Source organism: Bombus terrestris, chromosome 3, assembly GCF_910591885.1.
Source record: "Bombus terrestris chromosome 3, iyBomTerr1.2, whole genome shotgun sequence".
In the NCBI taxonomy this organism is placed as follows: domain Eukaryota; kingdom Metazoa; phylum Arthropoda; class Insecta; order Hymenoptera; family Apidae; genus Bombus; species Bombus terrestris.
The window spans coordinates 10931524-10950024 of NC_063271.1; the positions used below are offsets into that span (position 1 = coordinate 10931524).

General features: G+C 30.3%; 1 protein-coding gene and 1 long non-coding RNA gene across 7 annotated transcripts; one reads left to right on the forward strand and one right to left on the reverse strand.

Annotated features, from left to right (window-relative positions):
• Window positions 1-120: 120 nt before the first annotated feature.
• Window positions 121-16916, forward strand: LOC100651793 (receptor-type tyrosine-protein phosphatase N2). Of its 2 annotated transcripts, XM_012321157.3 has the most exons (18): window positions 121-256; window positions 1889-1984; window positions 7567-7620; window positions 7712-7772; window positions 8471-8602; window positions 9034-9115; window positions 9720-10464; window positions 10706-10849; window positions 10941-10987; window positions 11080-11226; window positions 11298-11424; window positions 11697-11764; window positions 11955-12335; window positions 12807-13028; window positions 13151-13156; window positions 13962-14326; window positions 14405-14458; window positions 14593-16916. In XM_012321157.3, exons 2-18 carry the CDS (start codon window positions 1897-1899, stop codon window positions 14855-14857), a joined length of 2988 nt encoding a protein of 995 aa, XP_012176547.2. In that variant the 5' UTR covers window positions 121-256; window positions 1889-1896; the 3' UTR covers window positions 14858-16916. The 2 variants fall into 2 exon arrangements, with proteins under 2 accessions (XP_012176547.2, XP_003394592.2); XM_003394544.4 differs by lacking the exon at window positions 13151-13156.
• On the reverse strand, window positions 255-8473 carry LOC125384702. 5 transcript variants are annotated; one of them, XR_007223398.1, is made up of 4 exons: window positions 3033-8473; window positions 2763-2923; window positions 1473-2104; window positions 255-1047 (listed from the first exon to the last, which is right to left on the reverse strand). It is a non-coding gene; the product is annotated as an uncharacterized LOC125384702 (long non-coding RNA). The 5 variants fall into 5 exon arrangements; XR_007223397.1 differs by lacking the exon at window positions 255-1047 and having other exon boundaries at window positions 1294-2104; window positions 3033-3224; window positions 3888-8473; XR_007223399.1 differs by lacking the exon at window positions 255-1047 and having other exon boundaries at window positions 1294-1750; window positions 1869-2104.
• Window positions 16917-18501: the final 1585 nt, after the last annotated feature.

Consider the following 18501-nt stretch of genomic DNA (forward strand, 5'->3'; position numbering starts at 1 on the left):
CGTTGCAATCGATTCCGTGGTCAACGCATGCCCTGCTTGCTCGTTCTTCGTGGAAGACTACTCAGTCGGTGGCACTGCTGCGGCATAACAGTACGCGGCGAGTAGGAAATGGTCCATAGCCGATAATCTTTATCCATCGAACGAACAAATCGCATCAAGTTCTCTTGTTTCTAACGCACGCGGTACATATCACAAAGGTCGAAGGATCACGGCAAGGATGTATTAAGGAGAGGAAGCAACCAGGTGTCACGCCCAGGTAAGTCGAAAAAGAGACACGTTTCTTGCCGCTACAAAGCGACATACAGGTCCGCAGGAATAAGGGAGAGACGGAGGGGGAGGGAACGTGACTACAACCTGATGCTTCGGCCATATAACTAGAGACGTGGTCGGTGATTCGCGGAATCTTGCCACTTTCGTGGAAAATTAAAGGAATTGTTAATTTACGCACTGTTCAAACTCAGGATCGAGTAGATGTGCAATTAAGTATATTAACTTGTTCATTTTTCAACTTACAAGATAGAAGGTAAAAATTATTGTTGAAAGGAATGATTGTTAAAAAGATACAAAGTGAACAGCTGTTTTTATTCAAGCATAGGTATGGTAATTGAGATAGAAGTAATTACTTGGGGGTACGATCGGAAAATTGGACCGGTTGGTCGAGATTAAATTCTGGATTGTTGCGCTTTAGTAAGCTGTTTTCCGATAACAGTGCTGTAACTTGTTTTGTTCACGCTCCGATATTGTTCGACTATAGGGGTATATACATACTGTGATTGCGTAAACGCAGATCTCGTGTCGTTATGCAAAGGTGTACCGCACCCTTTATAAAGCTATGCGGTATCCACCGGCTCGTTGTTTCAACGTTGATTAAATTAATGTGGTAGTTATGCTTTTTGGATGATCTTGATGAAGCTCGTTGTTATACCTTAATATAGGTTCACTACGCTCACAAGAGAACAGTTTCGAGCAGCTAAGGTATAACTCGATTACTCTAACAAGTTGCCATGTAGACCGTAGTACCGTAGACCAAACAGCTTGTACACTTTTCTGTGGTGTAATACATATCGTAAATTATTTTCCATTGCGAAATTGAAATTTTGTAAGTGAACAGTTTCTGATTATATTTTAGAATAATTTATAAATCACGTATATTCGTGTGAATAAGGTCGTTTATAATTGTCATTCATAACATTGTTGATTATCACGTTGAAGGATATACACATATATATTAGGAAGAACATTAAGAAAAAACTAGTTAGAAAATCTATGAAAAGATTGTTTTCCTTTTCTAAATTTAGTTCTGCTTTTGAATTTATTAAGGTTGTTAAAACAATAATTACAGATAATTTATATACTAATATAAATATTGAAAGTACAGGAAAATATGGAAAATATCGAAATTCAATATAAAAAATATTGAACAGTATAAACGAATGGACAATGAAAACAATAATGATTATCATCATAATTACCAACAAATAATTAAAGAAGAGAAAAATTCGCAATTGTACTCTATTTTTATATGCAGAATGCAATCTCTCAGATATCCTCTGGCTCGCTTGCTCTTTTTTTCTTTTTTTGCTTCGTCTCATTAAAAATGAAGATCTACGTTTTTTCATTAATCGGGGGAAGTACCAGCTCGGCCTAGCTTAATGAAAATAACTGTGCTATCGACTATGAACTATGAACTTTCTGAAAAAAGAAACGATCTTTCTCAACTATCTTCGCACTATCTTCGTTCCTGTCCAAGCTATTCTTGCCATTTTTCATTTGCAAAAAGAAACATAATACTATATTATAAGACTGAAATTGAAAGAAAAAGAATATTCTTATGAACTTATCTACTTAATCTTGAATAACAAACTAACATGGATATATGTAATTATAGGAAGATCTATGGGCCGTAAACAGTGGTGGCGAGGAGGCTCGATACTGTTAGTGCTCTTCATTCTCCATCACGTAATTCTAGGTGATGGTGATGTCGGTAAGTACTACAGATTCAAGATTATTCCAGCAATCGAGATAAATCCTTGAATGTCTTCGCAATAAGGAATAAACGAATCTCCCTTTCATAATAAACTCTTAATTCCGTTTCAATGGCTATCTGAAAGATAATATTAAAGTAATATAGTATATCATACAATATTATGTAATATTATTAAACAACGATGACCATTTTTAGTCTAGAATTTATGAAAAATAACGAATGTCTGCGGCATAGAAATCTGATAAAACTACAATGAATATTTTCTACGTAGAACTTTTTTAAAATAATGCCAACGAGTTTCTCATGGAATTTATGCAGCGAATAATTAAAAACGGCTTGCTATAAACGAGAAAAATGAAATAAGATGACATTTTAAATTTTATGCAATTTGTCATAAATTTTAGTATAATATAAATTATTATATATATACATTTATAACATATTTATAATGAAAATGAATATCATATTCGAAAAGTTGAGGGAATATTATTATATTATGATCTGATCTTATCTAGTTTTGAATAAATAAATAAAGGAAATAAATAACAATAGAAATGAAATTTTGCATCCTGTTCATTGACAAATAAATATTTAAAAAAAGAAACACAAATCTACCAATATCCTGACGGACTACAGATAGATATTTTCACTGAAAACTAAATTTAAAACAACATGTTCAATCAACACGTTTTATTTTATCTTCGGCCATCGAATCAAAAATTTGTATCGTATCAATTTTTCCCGTCATATTAAAAGCGAGAATCAAAATACATACCCAATATCATTGTATAAATAGTAAGGTACGAAGGTTACTGCTTTACAAAGGATGACTTTTATTGCTATTATATAATACCTGTTTTATTTAATCATATTTCGCCATTAGCACCTTTCTTATGACATAATATAATACACGCCAGATTTTCTTCTTTTATTATACTACAAAAAAATTAATAAAATCGTTGACAAGACAGCAGCGTTAGATATTAAAGCGCAGAGGGGAATACTGAAAGTGCAAAGGGGATAAATGAAATTCTTGATTTCATACCTTATGGTCCTCGCGTTTAGAAAAACTCGATGTATTTATTATTTCATGCTTATATCCTCAGCGTGATCGATATTTCAGCGAAAATCTCATTTCTCCGATATTCTTCCTTCCTTTTTCTCACTTCAAACATTTCTTCTGATGGAATACCATTTCTCGGAATACCATGAGAATAGAATGATATTTCAATATCATCTGCAAGAAAACTTCTATTAGTGAAGATTAACGAAGGTTTAGAGAAATATAGTACTCTTTAATTTATTGCAAATAGATTCGCTAAAATGGAATTGAATGAAGATTACACAAGTGTTAGAAAGAGCCAACATTTTTTAGAATATGGATTGCTATGGATTGCTATGCGCTAATTTTAATTAATATATGTCTTTCTCTTCCTTTGTTTTGTGGTTTTCTTTCTTATTCGTTTCTTACTTTTCATACCTACGTTATTTTACCACAAAATGTGTTTTAAAATCACGCGTGACATTTTAGATAAGGCTCTTGCACGCGTGTGTAAAATATAGTTATTAAATGATGAATATGTATTTATACATAATATTATGTAATTATTCAGAATTCCAACTATATGAACGTTAACAATTTAATATTTTATAATTACTAGACGTTTGAACTATTTGAATTTTTCAATTTGAAATTTCAAATATTTTGTTGTTTTCGATAGTGAATTTTTTTAATTCAAATTATTAATCATTGAATTTCTTTAAAATTTGACATCTGATAATTTGAAATACACAAAAGGATGTACGAAGAGTTCGAAAAGAATTTTCAAATTCTCTTTGTGCGATCTTTAATATTTAAAATGAAATATGATCAATAAGCAAACATTGAAATGTTACGAACTTTTACGGCATGATGAAATAAACGTCAAAGTTTTACTCGATTTTTGAAAATATCCGAAATACAATTCATTCTTTTATCGCTCGTAAGACGAAACGATTCATACAGAAAAGCTAGTGGAAGTTTTCGCATTTGCTTAACTATTTTCATGGCAAAACTCCTGAAATTCAATTTACTTATAAAACTTCGTTTGAACATTTCAATATTATTTGCAAATTATTTTATCTGTGCTTTTCCTTTTTTTTTTCTTTTTTTTTTTGAAACAAGTAATACGATTAGCATTCATCTTTTTTAAGATGTTCGCAAGATGATCCTTGGAACTTTAAATTTCTTCTTCACAGGTTGTAATTCACTCTAAAATAAAATGTTAATTATATCGCTTTATTATTTTAAAGCCCTTTTTAAAAGCGATAATATTACTATACAAGTAGATATATTTGTAATAATATTTCTTTGATATAGTGTTGGTTTGTACTATCCATTTGAGTCTTATTTCAATCCTTACTACTGGTAATTTACATCGCATTATCCTAAATAAAGATATGCTGTCTTAGTACTTGATGCAAATTCCTCTAATTTTCATTGCACACCGTATGAAGTATTGGAGTCTCTTTACGTCCCCTTCGGCATTCGCTTTCATAATTTGCCTGCTCTTTTATTTCTATAATATCGATTACTTCCTGTTATCAAAGAAAAAAAATGCCAACGAATATAAAGAAATCAATCTAAAAACATTTTTGTTTCAGAAACAAAGATATTGCTTTTTTATTACCAGTGCAGAAAAGTTCTCTTTAAAAAATGGCATAATATCCTGCAGATATGCAATAAAAGAAAACGAAATCAATTTGAAGCATTGTCCTCTCCTAAATAAAAGTATCGCTTTCTCACCGCTAGATTTGCTGAAGAGTCCCCCTTTCACCGAAGAACAGAGTAATTCTCTTTCTATTAAAAGATGGATAAACACAAAGTTTAAAAACGAGGAAGAAGAGAAAACGATCTAGTTCCTGAAAATTGCCTCTCGATCTGGGGTCGGAAGAAGAGGAACTGAACTGCCGATAGGATTTTCTCGTCTCAGTAGTTTCGTCGACGTCTCTTTTTCCATACAGTGGCACCTCGTTCATCAAATTCACTTGCCATCGATTTTCTATCCGATACCTCTTCGTCGTGTCTGCTATTCACACACGAGTATCCGATCAAATATAAGCTGTAGATGGGCTTATTTACTCGTAACCTTGAAAATTCGTTGTTTCTTCCCAGGGCTGGATTGGAAGGATGAAAAAAATAAAAATAAAAAGAAAAGGTGATGATATTCGATTTTCGCCCACGAGCCATCCACGATTATCGAACCGTACATCCCACGCGACCACCGCCTTTGCAAACTTGCTTCCTCTCCTTTGCCCTAGATCCGTTTTCACTCACAACTGCGACCCTTCATCGTTATTCTTCGCCATACCTGTTTTCCTGCTATTCTTTGTTTATACCCGCTTCCTTGCTATTCTTCTTCAAATTTTTCTTCGCTCCTATCTCGTTGTTTCTAACAACTCTTCGGAAAGGAATTAAAAGAAGTGCTCTTTGTAATTTTAAGTAGTAACGATGGTTCCACGAGAATGTTTCTCTGTTTGACGAAGATTTCTTCGCTATTAATTCTCGATTGTGATGCTCTTTTAATGCGGCAATTCTCTTAAATCTCTTTGAAGAGATCTGGAATCCAGAAATTAATAAATTGAGAAACTATAGTACCATCAAGAAATGTGTTATTATACCATACAGCTTTTCCTCGTTTCTAATAAAATGACAAAATAAGAATGTTATAAAGTACGATATAAAAATTTATATAATAATATAAAAATGTTATTTCGTTTTACATCATTTCTAATAGAATGATTGGACAAAATGGTTTAATTCAATTCGAATATAAACTTCAGGATAACAAAATTTGTACAGCGTATATCGTGTAAATTATGAAAGATTGAAATGATTTGTTGATTAAATTTGTGGCATTAATGTTACTTGTGAGATGTAAAATGTAGAATCGTTGCGTCAGTGTAGTTAACGCGAGCCAATTCTCAGAAGAACTCAATTCTAAAACGAAGGTCAAGGGAAATGAAACGACGTCCGCCTGTTCCATATTGCCTGTTGGGAAGTTAAGGAGTAATGAGATTTTATCAAGGGAGGAAATTTTAACTCTTTTCCCTATTTGACCAATGTTGAAAAGCTTCTTAAAACGGCTATACAAATAGGTATGTAGGTATATACATACTGAAGATTTATTTCACTGTTTTGCCTTTTATTATACCATCACATTTTATGTAATAAATATAATATACAGTATATCAATATCTATAATTAGTGTAATTTATCATAACGTTATAATTAAGTGTACATTATTTTTATGTAATAAAGTAATTGTATATGGTTAATTAATAATTGAGTTATTCAGAAGTTAGATCAACTTCATAAATCAAAAAGGTATGGAAAACACTGTTCCTTAAAATTTATTTTAAAATTAATTATTATTTGCGTCGTCTTCTATCATCATTATCTGTCAACATGAACTTATGGAAGTAAATTATTTGTTTCTTGACGATCGAACATTAATCCTGCAAGTATTTATGCAATGAAGTTAAAAATGAATAAAAAGTGGAGTTGATCAGTTTGGTTTCTGATAGGTTCAATTTATTGTTACAAATATATATTATAATATGTAATTACAAGCTACATGATATAAATTATATACAATTAAATTATAGATAAATAGTTAATAGATCGTGCTTTATTTTATCGTATTATGTATCAATTAAAATAATATACGATTAATTACAATATTTAAAAGCATTCCATTAATAAATTCATGTATAAATTATCAATAAAACAAGGCATATGCATGGATATTAACGTTTAATGTGGCAGATTAACAAAGTCTCCGTGTGATTATTCAACTCCTATCAAGGATTAAACGATCGTGCAGCCACGGAATGAAAGTGGGTTGTGCTCGGTATTCTAATTAGCGAATACGTTGCGATCTCAACTATAGAATATGCGACAGAAAATCGCTCCACACATGATTATGACGTAAACATTTGCGTCAATGTATTACGAGTGAAAATAACGTAATTTTATTTATACCATCAAAACATTTAATATTCTTAGTAATTGTTACGTTAGTTAATGGGCCATGAAAAATGACGGTTTCTGATCTTTAAAGTCAACTTTTCATCGTAATTATGAAGTTAATTTTATGTGAGACAAAGCAGTAATACTTAGTATATTAAAATATGTAATACAGTTATATTACATACAAAATTAATAAGGAAAATATCGTTAATCGTTGCATACATTAAGTGAGAAAAGAGATTCTATTGAACATAAGAATTATGATTATAGTACATCATAAAAACATAGTTTAATATATTCAACATTAGACTGTGAACTTTTGTTATATATGACGAAATTAATATTTTTAGTAATCAGATCTTGCTAGTATTTATTTTTTTATAAGTATTGTACTTTCCTTACATTTCATTGGATTTAATGTGACAATGAGAATATTATTTGAATTGGTTGCAGAAGGATGATTAATGAAGTGTTATCAAATTTTGCTCGGTATCGTGTATTTAAAAAAAAGCCTTGTTAATTAAAGCTTCATTAGTCTTCTATTGATACGTATAAATTCATGTTCCAGGGTGCCTGTTCAGTGAGAGCCTCTGCGATCCCCGAACGGAAACGTGTTACAATGGTAGTTATTGCTTGAACAATAAAATATATTTGTTTTGCAATCACTGGCTCTTGATACGAATAACATTCGATTATCCGTTTTAATATTCCAGATCTCGCGTTTGGCAAATGTTTGCCATTATACACTGACCTGAACGATGAAGATTATTATCAGTGAGTATTCACAAATAAGAAGCCTCTTTAGGAACAGAGACTTCAAAGGAAAAATTAAAAGATCGATAGTATTGGAAAACTTTGATCGAACGAATATTTTGTCTTACATTAATTTTTATAAATCTATTATAATTTTCCTTATTTGAGACATTTAGAGCAAAAACAGTCATATTTTTCTGAATATATCGCAATATACTGCATTGCTCATACAAAAGTGCAGAAATTCATATTTTTAAATTAAAACCAAATAGTATAATAAAATCAGTCGTCGCACTGAATATTCCATGCCTACGTTTATTTCATAAATTAAAATAATACATGTAAATAAAAAAGTAGAATCTCGGTGAAAAATTGCTTCACCTAGTACGTTATTTCATATTATATACATTTTGGCCAACAGATAGTTGGAACAGTCTGTATACATATATTTACTTGTTTTGTAATAAATAACTTAGAATGTTTCATTTTAGTATAAGAATCATATAGTTGATACTAATATCTTTTATGACAGTAGTAAGTACTTACATTTTCTGTCTGATCATAAACCGACTGTACTACTTATACTTATGCTCTAGACAAATAGGATATGAATTTCTACTTATCGAATTGAAACAGTTAACATTGTGAACATAAACATTTACTTGTAAAGCTCTTCAATTTAGAGGTAGTTAATATTTATTGCCTTTTTCTTCTTTCAGATATAATTTCAACGTTGACGAATTGGAATTGCTAAGATTGCAATTAGAGAGGCTGCAAGTCGATGAATACAAATGGTCTCATCCCTACACTCAATGTATAATGCAAATGACCTTGTACAATTTACGCTACTGGTACGATTAATGTTGTTAATATCAAATATTTGACATTTATAATAAGCAATCATTAATATGGCAGAAAACCTCGAGCCCAAGCTCACTATCATAAATCTCGAACAAATACAATCGGATTGAATGATGACAATTGCTTAACTACGACTATGGTAGAATCTAGATTACAGTATTAAGGGGTTTTCCCAAAGTTCCAAAGGGAAGGCTCCGGTGCCCTTCCATCTCCGACATATAAATATCTACAAAATTTGTGAATGACTAAAAAAGAAAGAGAAAAAATGTTTTAGAATAAAGGACAAAGAATCAGCATATTATTGTCCTATTATATTCTTAGATATTGTTCTATTTAGTATTATCTTTACTATTATCCTTTTATCTTTTTTCAGATGTCAAAATATATATTATACATATAATTCATTTTTTATATCTTATAGGGAAAACTACGATCTTCGACTCTGTCAGCATTTAAAGCAACGTACGCATTTTGAAAATAAGAATGAAATCGACCAGGCCAAAGTAAGTTCATTACACCACCATAGCTAGTATGTTTTGTATCGTGACAAAATGAAAAGTTATGTCTTAACTTTGTAATAAAATGAAGAAGTTATGGTAGAATATTCAACTGTGAAAAGTAGATTCGGTAGAATCTTGAAATCACGTCGAAAAGTTATATTAAGTTATATCTAGTTATGAGATTCTTAACAAAGAACCTTAACAAAGTCTTTAAACAAAGATTGTATTAAACTATTTAAATTTAATGTTTAAATGAAAAATAGAATTTTCCAGATCCTTAATTTTGCAATACATGTAATGTTAGGATTTTTTAAAAGAAAAAAGTCAAGGTTTCAAAAGTTTAGATCCTCGATTAAATACTACAAACTACTATAAAGTATTTAACCTGAGTGAAACTTTTATTTTAAGGTTTAGGTTTTTTGAAGCTTTGATCTTCTTTCAAAGACTTCGGTGATGAATCAATATCCATATTCTTCTACTGAAAATTTCACATTCATCTTACACGACACAAAACGTATCTATTAATATCGACAACGCCTGTAGTAAAACTTTACTTTAAACGTTAACTTACGTTACACTACGTAACAATGGAACTTTGCTTTTGAAGGTACCCACAATAGCCATAGTAAAATTCACGCCCAATAATGGCAAGTTCAACAGCCAATTCGCCAATGAGCTCTATTACCCTCCTGGTACACAAAATCAATATTTCCCTGATTCATTCTATAATGACGAATTCTCTCGATCGCCATACAAGGAACAATTCAGAGAAATCGATTCCCAATTCTACAAACCGAGGTACAATCCGAATTCTCACAATGATTATGACTCTTCGATGAACGAAAAAGATTATGGAGAAAATTATGACAAAAGTAATTTGCGTAAGAATCCAACGACTTTTGATGGAGTCGTTGAAAGACTGTCTCGAACTAGACGTCAACCTGTCTTGTATAATTTACAAGACTACAACGACAATGCAATGGAATCGTTTGAAAACGATTTGAATGAGAGGATATCGAAGAAATTTTCAGATCTAGAATTTTTAATTAAAGACGAATCTGAAGATTATTCCGATAAAAAGGAAGTTGCGGACGAAAGTCCGAATGTCGAGTATGAGACAGTGTTTTCGGAAAAATACAAACCTAAGAAATTTAGCGAGACATCGGACGAAAATGAGCGTTTTCTGGAAAATATGAAACACAATTCGAAAGATAATTACGATAGTGATGATTATGACGATGTGAACGATGAAGAGATAGTACCTCAGAAGGATAGCTCGTCGATGGAAAATGGAATATATACCGAAGGAGGACTTATACAGGCTGCTGATAAAGCTAATGTTGATACTGACGGTATATTATTTTACTATTAGATCGTAGATGTTTATGCAAATTTATACTTTCATAAATGCAACTAAAGGAATATGATCTAATATTATAATATGTATTACGTTTTATGTATTATTATGTATTGTTTTTGCATCTCGAAATTTCCTATAAATGCATAAACATCCACAGCCTATTATAATATATGTACTTTGTTTGGAACAGTTGCGAGAAAAAGAAAATTTACAAATACTTTTCCTACTTTCAGAAAATGCCTACAATTTATTTGCCCATGATATAAGTGAACTCCTTCGGAAGCACGGATTAGCTGGCTTTAAACGTGGGGATGTTAAGAAACCAGGACCGCCGTTTTCAACAAATAACTATGCGTTTAAAACTTCATCCCCATCCAGTAAATATCTTTACTTATGTAAACTGTTACTTGATATTTAAAATCTTGAATCATTATTTCCCGATATAAAGTAATATCAAATATTTTGCAGTTTCAGAAAATGAAAATCGTTCTGATTCTATCGAAACTGGGCAAGATGTAAGTCGCCAATCGTGCACAAAATTATTAATTAGAAATATTAATTAAAAAATGTGAAATAAAATATTAATTAGAAAAATATTCATTTTTAGAATAATGTATTACTTACCCCGTATGTGAAAAAAGAAGTAAAGCAACAAACAGATTCAAAATCGTACAACGTTGATCTGGATCATGTTTACGTTGAATTTCAGAAACCATTTCACAGATGGTCGGAAGGTGAACATGTCGTCGAAGAGGTAATAATCATTTTTCATAAGCGTATTAACATTTTTTTTAAGAATAGATGAAATAAACGAACAATTTCCAGGTGGAAAAATTATTGGGACTATCATCTGGCTCTTTAAAAGATATTCGTGTTGGCCGTGCGGAAGTGACGTTCAAAGTCGTCAAAAATAATAAAGATTATAGCGCTACCGACGTAGTTAATAACATAGGTAATCAATTAATAGAATGATTAGACCGCGGATGCTTATTCGTTTATGAAAATTTAAAGATGCAAAAATGCAAATAATATGCAAAAATATATAAACTATTCGAAATTTAATATTTGGTAGGTGAAAACAATTTCTCTGTTTAGATCCTATTTCTTTTGTTGTATTCATAAAAATATGAATTTACATAAACATCTACTGTCTACTAATGAACTAATAATCTCTAATAATACTAGAATAATAAAGAACTAAATTAATCAACTGTATATTTTCAGATGACATACGTGGGAAATTGAAAAATTCTTTGGGTGTTGAGGTGATTCGTGCAGGCATAGGTGACAAGGTTCATCTTAAAACATATCTAGAACATAATATTTGCAATTATACTGTTTAAATTAATTATAGGATCACTCATTTGTAGAGAGATCAGAAACATAAACGTGATTCTTCGCTTATTTTAAACAGTGCATTCAAATACTTTGATAAGAGAATACTCTATGAAAACAAAAATTAATATATTTTTTTATTTAAAGATCAAGCTACCCGCAACGCTGGAAGTTGTTAAAAAAGCTGAAATGAGTTCGACTGTGTTCGGTGCAATAATAACTGCAGGCGTCATAGCTATTGTAGCTGCAATAGTCACATTGGTAATCGCTCGTCGACACGCTAAAGCTGGAGCCAAATTGGCAGGACTAACTACACCTGATCCGGAAGCATCGAAGGATTACCAAGATTTATGTAGAGCAAGGATGCATGCTAAACAACCGGCAGATAAACCAGAATCACCGCGAATTACGAATTTAAGCAGGGAAAATGAGTCAAATAATTCGCCATCAAATCGATCTAGCACATCCTCTTGGGGAGAAGAACCGGCTCCTTCGAATATGGACATATCAACCGGACAAATGGTTCTAGTAAGTCGATATAATATTTTTATAGATGTTTTAAAGCAAGATAGTGACACAAAACTGAGATTATTCCTTAACTACAGACATTCATATTTTTGTTATCACCACAAATATACAATTTGTTATATATTATTATTTTATTTATTAAATTTCTGTGCTATAAAAATTAATAACATACTCGTAAATGTACTAATATAATTATAGTAAACGTTATTGTAATAATAGTGTTTAAGATTTTAATATATATTAATATACTTTAAAAAATTTGAATTTTTATATTATAATTAAAATTAAGTTAAACATATCAAAGTAAACCATTATATATCATAAAAAGAAATATTGTAATTTCTTGCATCATTTTATGCATATTATCACTTAAATTACTATATATAAATTATTTATATAATAAAATATATATAATTTATAAATTAGTATATTACACATTTTTTGTAAATTTTATATTACATATATTTCTAGAGTTACATGGAGGATCATCTAAAAAACAAAGATCGATTGGATCAAGAATGGGCCGCATTATGTGCTTACGAGGTGGATCCTTCTTCGACTGAAATTGCACAAAGCGAAGCGAATGCCAAATGCAATCGGCCTGATGCAGCGATTCCCTACGATCACTCCAGGGTGATTCTAAATGATCTCGCTAATGTCAATAACTCCGACTATATTAACGCCTCTACAATCGTAAGTATTCTTAATTTAATCATTTGAGACTTCTTCAGAATTCAAGGAAAACATAAATACAGAGTAAAATAACACATGCGTGGTTTTCATTTTAATATCGTTGAAAATGGAACTGAAAATAGAAATCGGTAAGTCACACGACAAGCATGGAGATTCTGCTGCTATATTCGCAGTTTTAATGAAAAAGCAACGCTTCCCTTAAAAACGCTTCCGCGTAGATTTTAATAGTATTAATAACGTTAGTTGATGGCAAATCGAAGCATGATTTAAGCTATTATAAATATAGATATAAATTTAGAGATGGATTAATTCTATAGAAAATAATGGAATAGTTCATACAAACGTTTGTCAATTTTATACTCAACTTGTAATTGCTTTATTGTCATTAAGAAAAGCAATTGTTAAATATATTGAATATTAGTAACATTATTACTAAAAGTTTGTATTTTCAATTACTTTGAATAGGAAAATAAATAAAGAATAAGGAAATGAATAAGAAAACAAGTAAATATTCAAATGCATTAAGAAAATACAATATGATATATTGTTTTAGTAAATATACACACATAATACAAGTATTTTTATGAACGTTTTCTGTCACTTTGACATGAATTTACTTATAAATTTATATCTACATTTTGTGATGAACCTTCATTTCAGATAAACGCTATGCGTGCACTACATAGTTTAGGCATTAGTTTAAGTTCCACAAAATGGCTTTTATTAGATTAAATATAAAAATCAAAGTTTAATTATGTGATAAGATTTGAACAATCCCTACATAATATGAAAGGTCACCAGAATCACATAATAGTTTAAAAAATAGTAAATGTGCTTGTTATATAAATCAAGAAAGCCGTGTGACTTGCTTCAATATAAGATTAATAGTAAGAAGATAATGTTTCAAATGAATCTTTTCTTTTTCTTTTTTAGACGGATCATGATCCTCGTAATCCAGCTTACATTGCCACACAAGGACCACTACCAGAAACGACGGCTGATTTTTGGCAACTAGTTTGGGAACAAGGCAGCGTTGTAATAGTGATGCTAACTAGACTTACCGAAGAGGGTATCGCCATGTGTCATCGTTATTGGCCCGAAGAAGGATCAGAATTATATCATATTTACGAGGTGCACCTTGTGTCCGAGCATTTCTGGTGCGATGACTATCTGGTGCGTTCCTTCTACTTGAAAAATCTACGTACCGGCGAAACAAGAACTGTAACTCAATTCCATTTCTTGTCCTGGCCCGAGAACGGTGTGCCACACTCCATCAAGGCTCTTCTTGAATTCCGCCGGTAAGTACCTTATAGATTCAAATGTTTTTATCAGTATATATAAAATATATCCTAATATCTATTATTATCTATTTTTAGAAAAATTAATAAATCCTATAAAGGCAGATCCTGCCCTATAGTTGTGCATTGCAGGTAAGATTTGTAATATATTATTTACATTTAAGATATTATAGATATAATAATAACTTTTTCTTTTGGAAAATAATTAACAATCTCATCTGATACGTGATTCATTGAATAGAAATAAGAAACATAACCATTTACAGTGATGGTGCTGGGCGTACTGGTACATATTGTTTAATTGACATGGTTCTGAACCGTATGATGAAAGGAGCCAAAGAAATCGACATTGCAGCTACATTAGAACATATAAGAGATCAAAGACCTGACATGGTTGCGACAAAGCAACAATTTAAATTTGTTCTCATGGCAGTGGCAGAAGAAGTACACGCTATCCTTAAGGCTTTACCTGTCCCCCCTACAGAAAAATCTCTTTCAGGAAATAATTCTTCGACGAAGCAAGATCAGTAAGATTTGATTCGAATTCAAAATTGCAGTCGCGGCGAGCAGAGGCAAAGAATTAATTAGAATCTACCGGAGAAAAAATGGCCAAATATTTCTAGTCGACCGTAATCGTATCAAAAGTCTAAAGTCCCTGTTATATCTTTTATTTTCTATAACTTTCCTCTCCTAAATACTTTTGAACATATCCTTACATCGTCTAAATCTATTACAAACTTTTAACGAACTTTGCTTTGACTATACTTCACAGAAAACATCGAATTTTAGACCGTTTAAATTATAAAGATATTGTTTGTTTATTTGTGTTACGAGATAAATATATACATATAAATTATATTGCCGAATAATTATTTTAAAGAAGAATTTATTGTGGCAATCTATAATATTTAATTATACATCTAGTTTGACTACGGCCTACTTGAATAGTCAAGTACAAGCATATAGATTCGAAAGACTGAGCTATGCAGCTGATGGAATTCTAAATATCGGCTAATAACGGAATCATTTGTACTGTGAGTCCTTATATACTTGTCTTTCGTGGTACTCTGTCGTGATCAAATTTTAACGTAATTTATTGTTTTATGATGGAAATAAATATTTACCTCCCCATTATGTAGCTCAGTCTTTATGTAGTTCATTACATTGTTAATTTCATACGATAAAAGTTTTATTTTAATTGGATTAAAAATACGTTGCTGCCTCTTATGGACAATTCTACTAACGTGCTTTACAATAGCTTTAAATAAGACACCAAAAAATATAATATAATTCTATCTGCTCAGTCAATTCTATCAAGTGTATATAACGTTGATGATCACATTAATTAAATCACATATAATTATTGATGCATTTAATTGAATTTTCGTATTTGGTTTATTGAATTGATTTCTTTAGAAAAGATTTTTATATACAAAACTTTAATGAAATTTTTATGTTAGGAATGCGAGAATCTAAATGCCCCACGTTAGAAATTGAAATCAGAATTTTTATACTATTGTTACACGTTCTAAAGAGAATGGATTTTAATGGATTTTAATACGGCTATGACTGTTGCTTCCGTGAAATGAAATTTTATTAAACGTTAAATGTAAAGTTTCACGCGAGAACGTCGCAAGAAGCGTTATTTATTAGTCTTTTTTCTACGCATACAGAAATAAAAATGATCGAGCTGCACAATATTCACATCATAATTAAGTATCGTCATTATTAACAAAAAAAAAAATATTATAACAATGTTTTATTGACGTAAAATATGAACTAGAATATGACCATGTAACATAAATTTAATGTTTTAAATATCGTGCAGATATGTTACTATGAACATGCTTCGTGAATAAAAAGTTTAATCATTAATATCGTGAAAATGATGTTAGGCGGTATATAAAAAGAAAAATATACGCATACATGTTTGCACAAATTGCCGGTGTCGATATGACGAACCGTACATGGAAACGTCATCCTTGTTTTAAAACTACGGCTCTGTTCATTCTGTAGATCCAGCCTCCCACAGGATGAACAAGTTGTATTTGTGATCCCTTCCTCTTTATTGTGCAGTACGATTACAAACAATGTTTTCTTCTCCACATTTCATATGTTTACGTTACTTCCTTTTTTTGCTAAATAGCGATTTAAGAGACAGTCATCATCATATCAATTACACAACATTTATTACGTATTGCAAATAAGTTAGATTACAAAAGAAATAAATTTAATAATTACGTTTCCTAATGTTGCTTCCATTTTTAAATATGCTACATTTTAAAAACCAAGTAAGAAAGTTCAAAATCTTAATTATAACGACTTATATTTTGTGTTGAATTAATACAAGTGATATATTGTGAACTCAACGTGAAAGTTTGCTTGACCAACAGATATGTTTTATTAGTCTCTTTTAGCACAGATTCATATAAAAGATTCTATATTTTTATGCGAAGGGATGAGTCTATATAGAATGAAATAATATATAAATCTATACTATGTGTGCGCGTGTGTATGTTACACATACACTCAAAAGATGTAATACTATATGTGTTATAATATAATAAATCAGTCTATGTTCAAATCATAATATATAGTGTATTCTTATTGTTCAAATCAATTTTTCTTTTCTTAAACCATAAGTTTTATACATTTAAAAATGTCTATACAATTTGTACTTTTATTTTATACCTATTTTAAAGATTACAAACTTATAAAATAAATAATTATATGTAAGATAATAATGACATATTTATATGTATATATAAATAAATCCATATCATCAAGCTGTAATTCAATTTTAATAACTAGAATCAAAAGTAGTATCAGGAAATAGAGGATTCCAAAAATCTGAAATATATGAGCATACACAAAATTTAAGTACATATATCATTCTGATCTTCTAAGAGTATAAAAAATATATTACATTACCTTCAGGTGTTTCATTCCTTTCATTATATTTAGTTCTGTGTCGGGAACATTTATTTTGCCTCATTCTTATTTCTTCCTCAGAAAGCCCAAGACTAGTGTAATACTAAAAGAAAAGTTTTCTCAGTGAAATTATTGAAATCATACCATATACATATACATATACATACATATATGCATATAAACATTTATAAACATACGTATTATTTTATGTATGTATAAAGGATTGATATAGTATTGACTTACAGTTCAATCTCTGCAGCATTAAGAAGAAATAAATTACACAACATTATTTCAATTAATTATTTATATTACTTTTTTATAAATTATAAATTAAACTTATATATTACCTGTTTACATTGCCAACAACTAACACCATTCATCTGTGCTCTTTCAGATTTTTTCTTTGGTGATTTATCAAATATATATTCTTTCACAGGTAACCTTAAAAAATATATTAATTTGATATATTTTACAAAATGTTTTGCATTTTTATGTATACAATACTTACATATCAAAACTATTCATAAGAGTCCTTCTTACAGATTTAGTTTTAGGTACATTTTCTTTCAATTTATTTATATTACAAGGAGACTGTTCTTGCAATGACTCCCCTAAAGTACAGAACGTTTCATCACTTGAAGAATTGGAATCTATTTCTTCTTTTGCTGAATTAAAATTTTTTTGTGTCTTCTCATTACTGTTAACGTTTTCATTATAAAAATCAAATATTTTCGGCTCTGTAATTAAGTGTGTTTGATTTTCTTGTACAGATTTTTGTAGAGGTAGCACATGACGATCCAGACTGTGTTGATTAATCTCTTTCTTTGGAGTCTTCCTTTTTAATTTCAAAGTTCTCATTTTCGAACTTAACTTTATACGTTTATTTGGACTATTTTGAATTACGTCCTCTTCTATAGAATTATTATGATTTTTAAACTGTTCTCTTATACCTTTTCTAGGTGATACATGTGCTGTTAAAAAATCTGATCTGTTATGCTTCTTTTGAGTTACAATATCAGTTGATTGCTCATCTTCGAGAAGTACAAGTTTTGACTGCCTATGTTTTTTGCCATTTTTCAGTAACATGGTATCTACATTATATAATTTACTAACTCCCAATTTTTTTGACATTTTGGTAATAGTTGTATTGATCGATGTATTAATCTCATCATTGCTATTTTCCATAATTGAACATTCATTTTCTTTTGAGTCTTGAGATAATGGATTCTGTATAAGATCACTTT

Excerpts from the sequence above, each read along its gene's own strand:
- LOC100651793 (XM_012321157.3), top strand. The coding sequence starts at position 1,897 with ATGGGCCGTAAACAGTGGTGGCGAGGAGGCTCGATACTGTTAGTGCTC. Across the intron at positions 7,621-7,711 it reads AACGGAAACGTGTTACAATG|ATCTCGCGTTTGGCAAATGT; the intron begins GTAGTTATTGCT and ends TTAATATTCCAG. Across the intron at positions 12,336-12,806 it reads CAACCGGACAAATGGTTCTA|AGTTACATGGAGGATCATCT; the intron begins GTAAGTCGATAT and ends ATATATTTCTAG.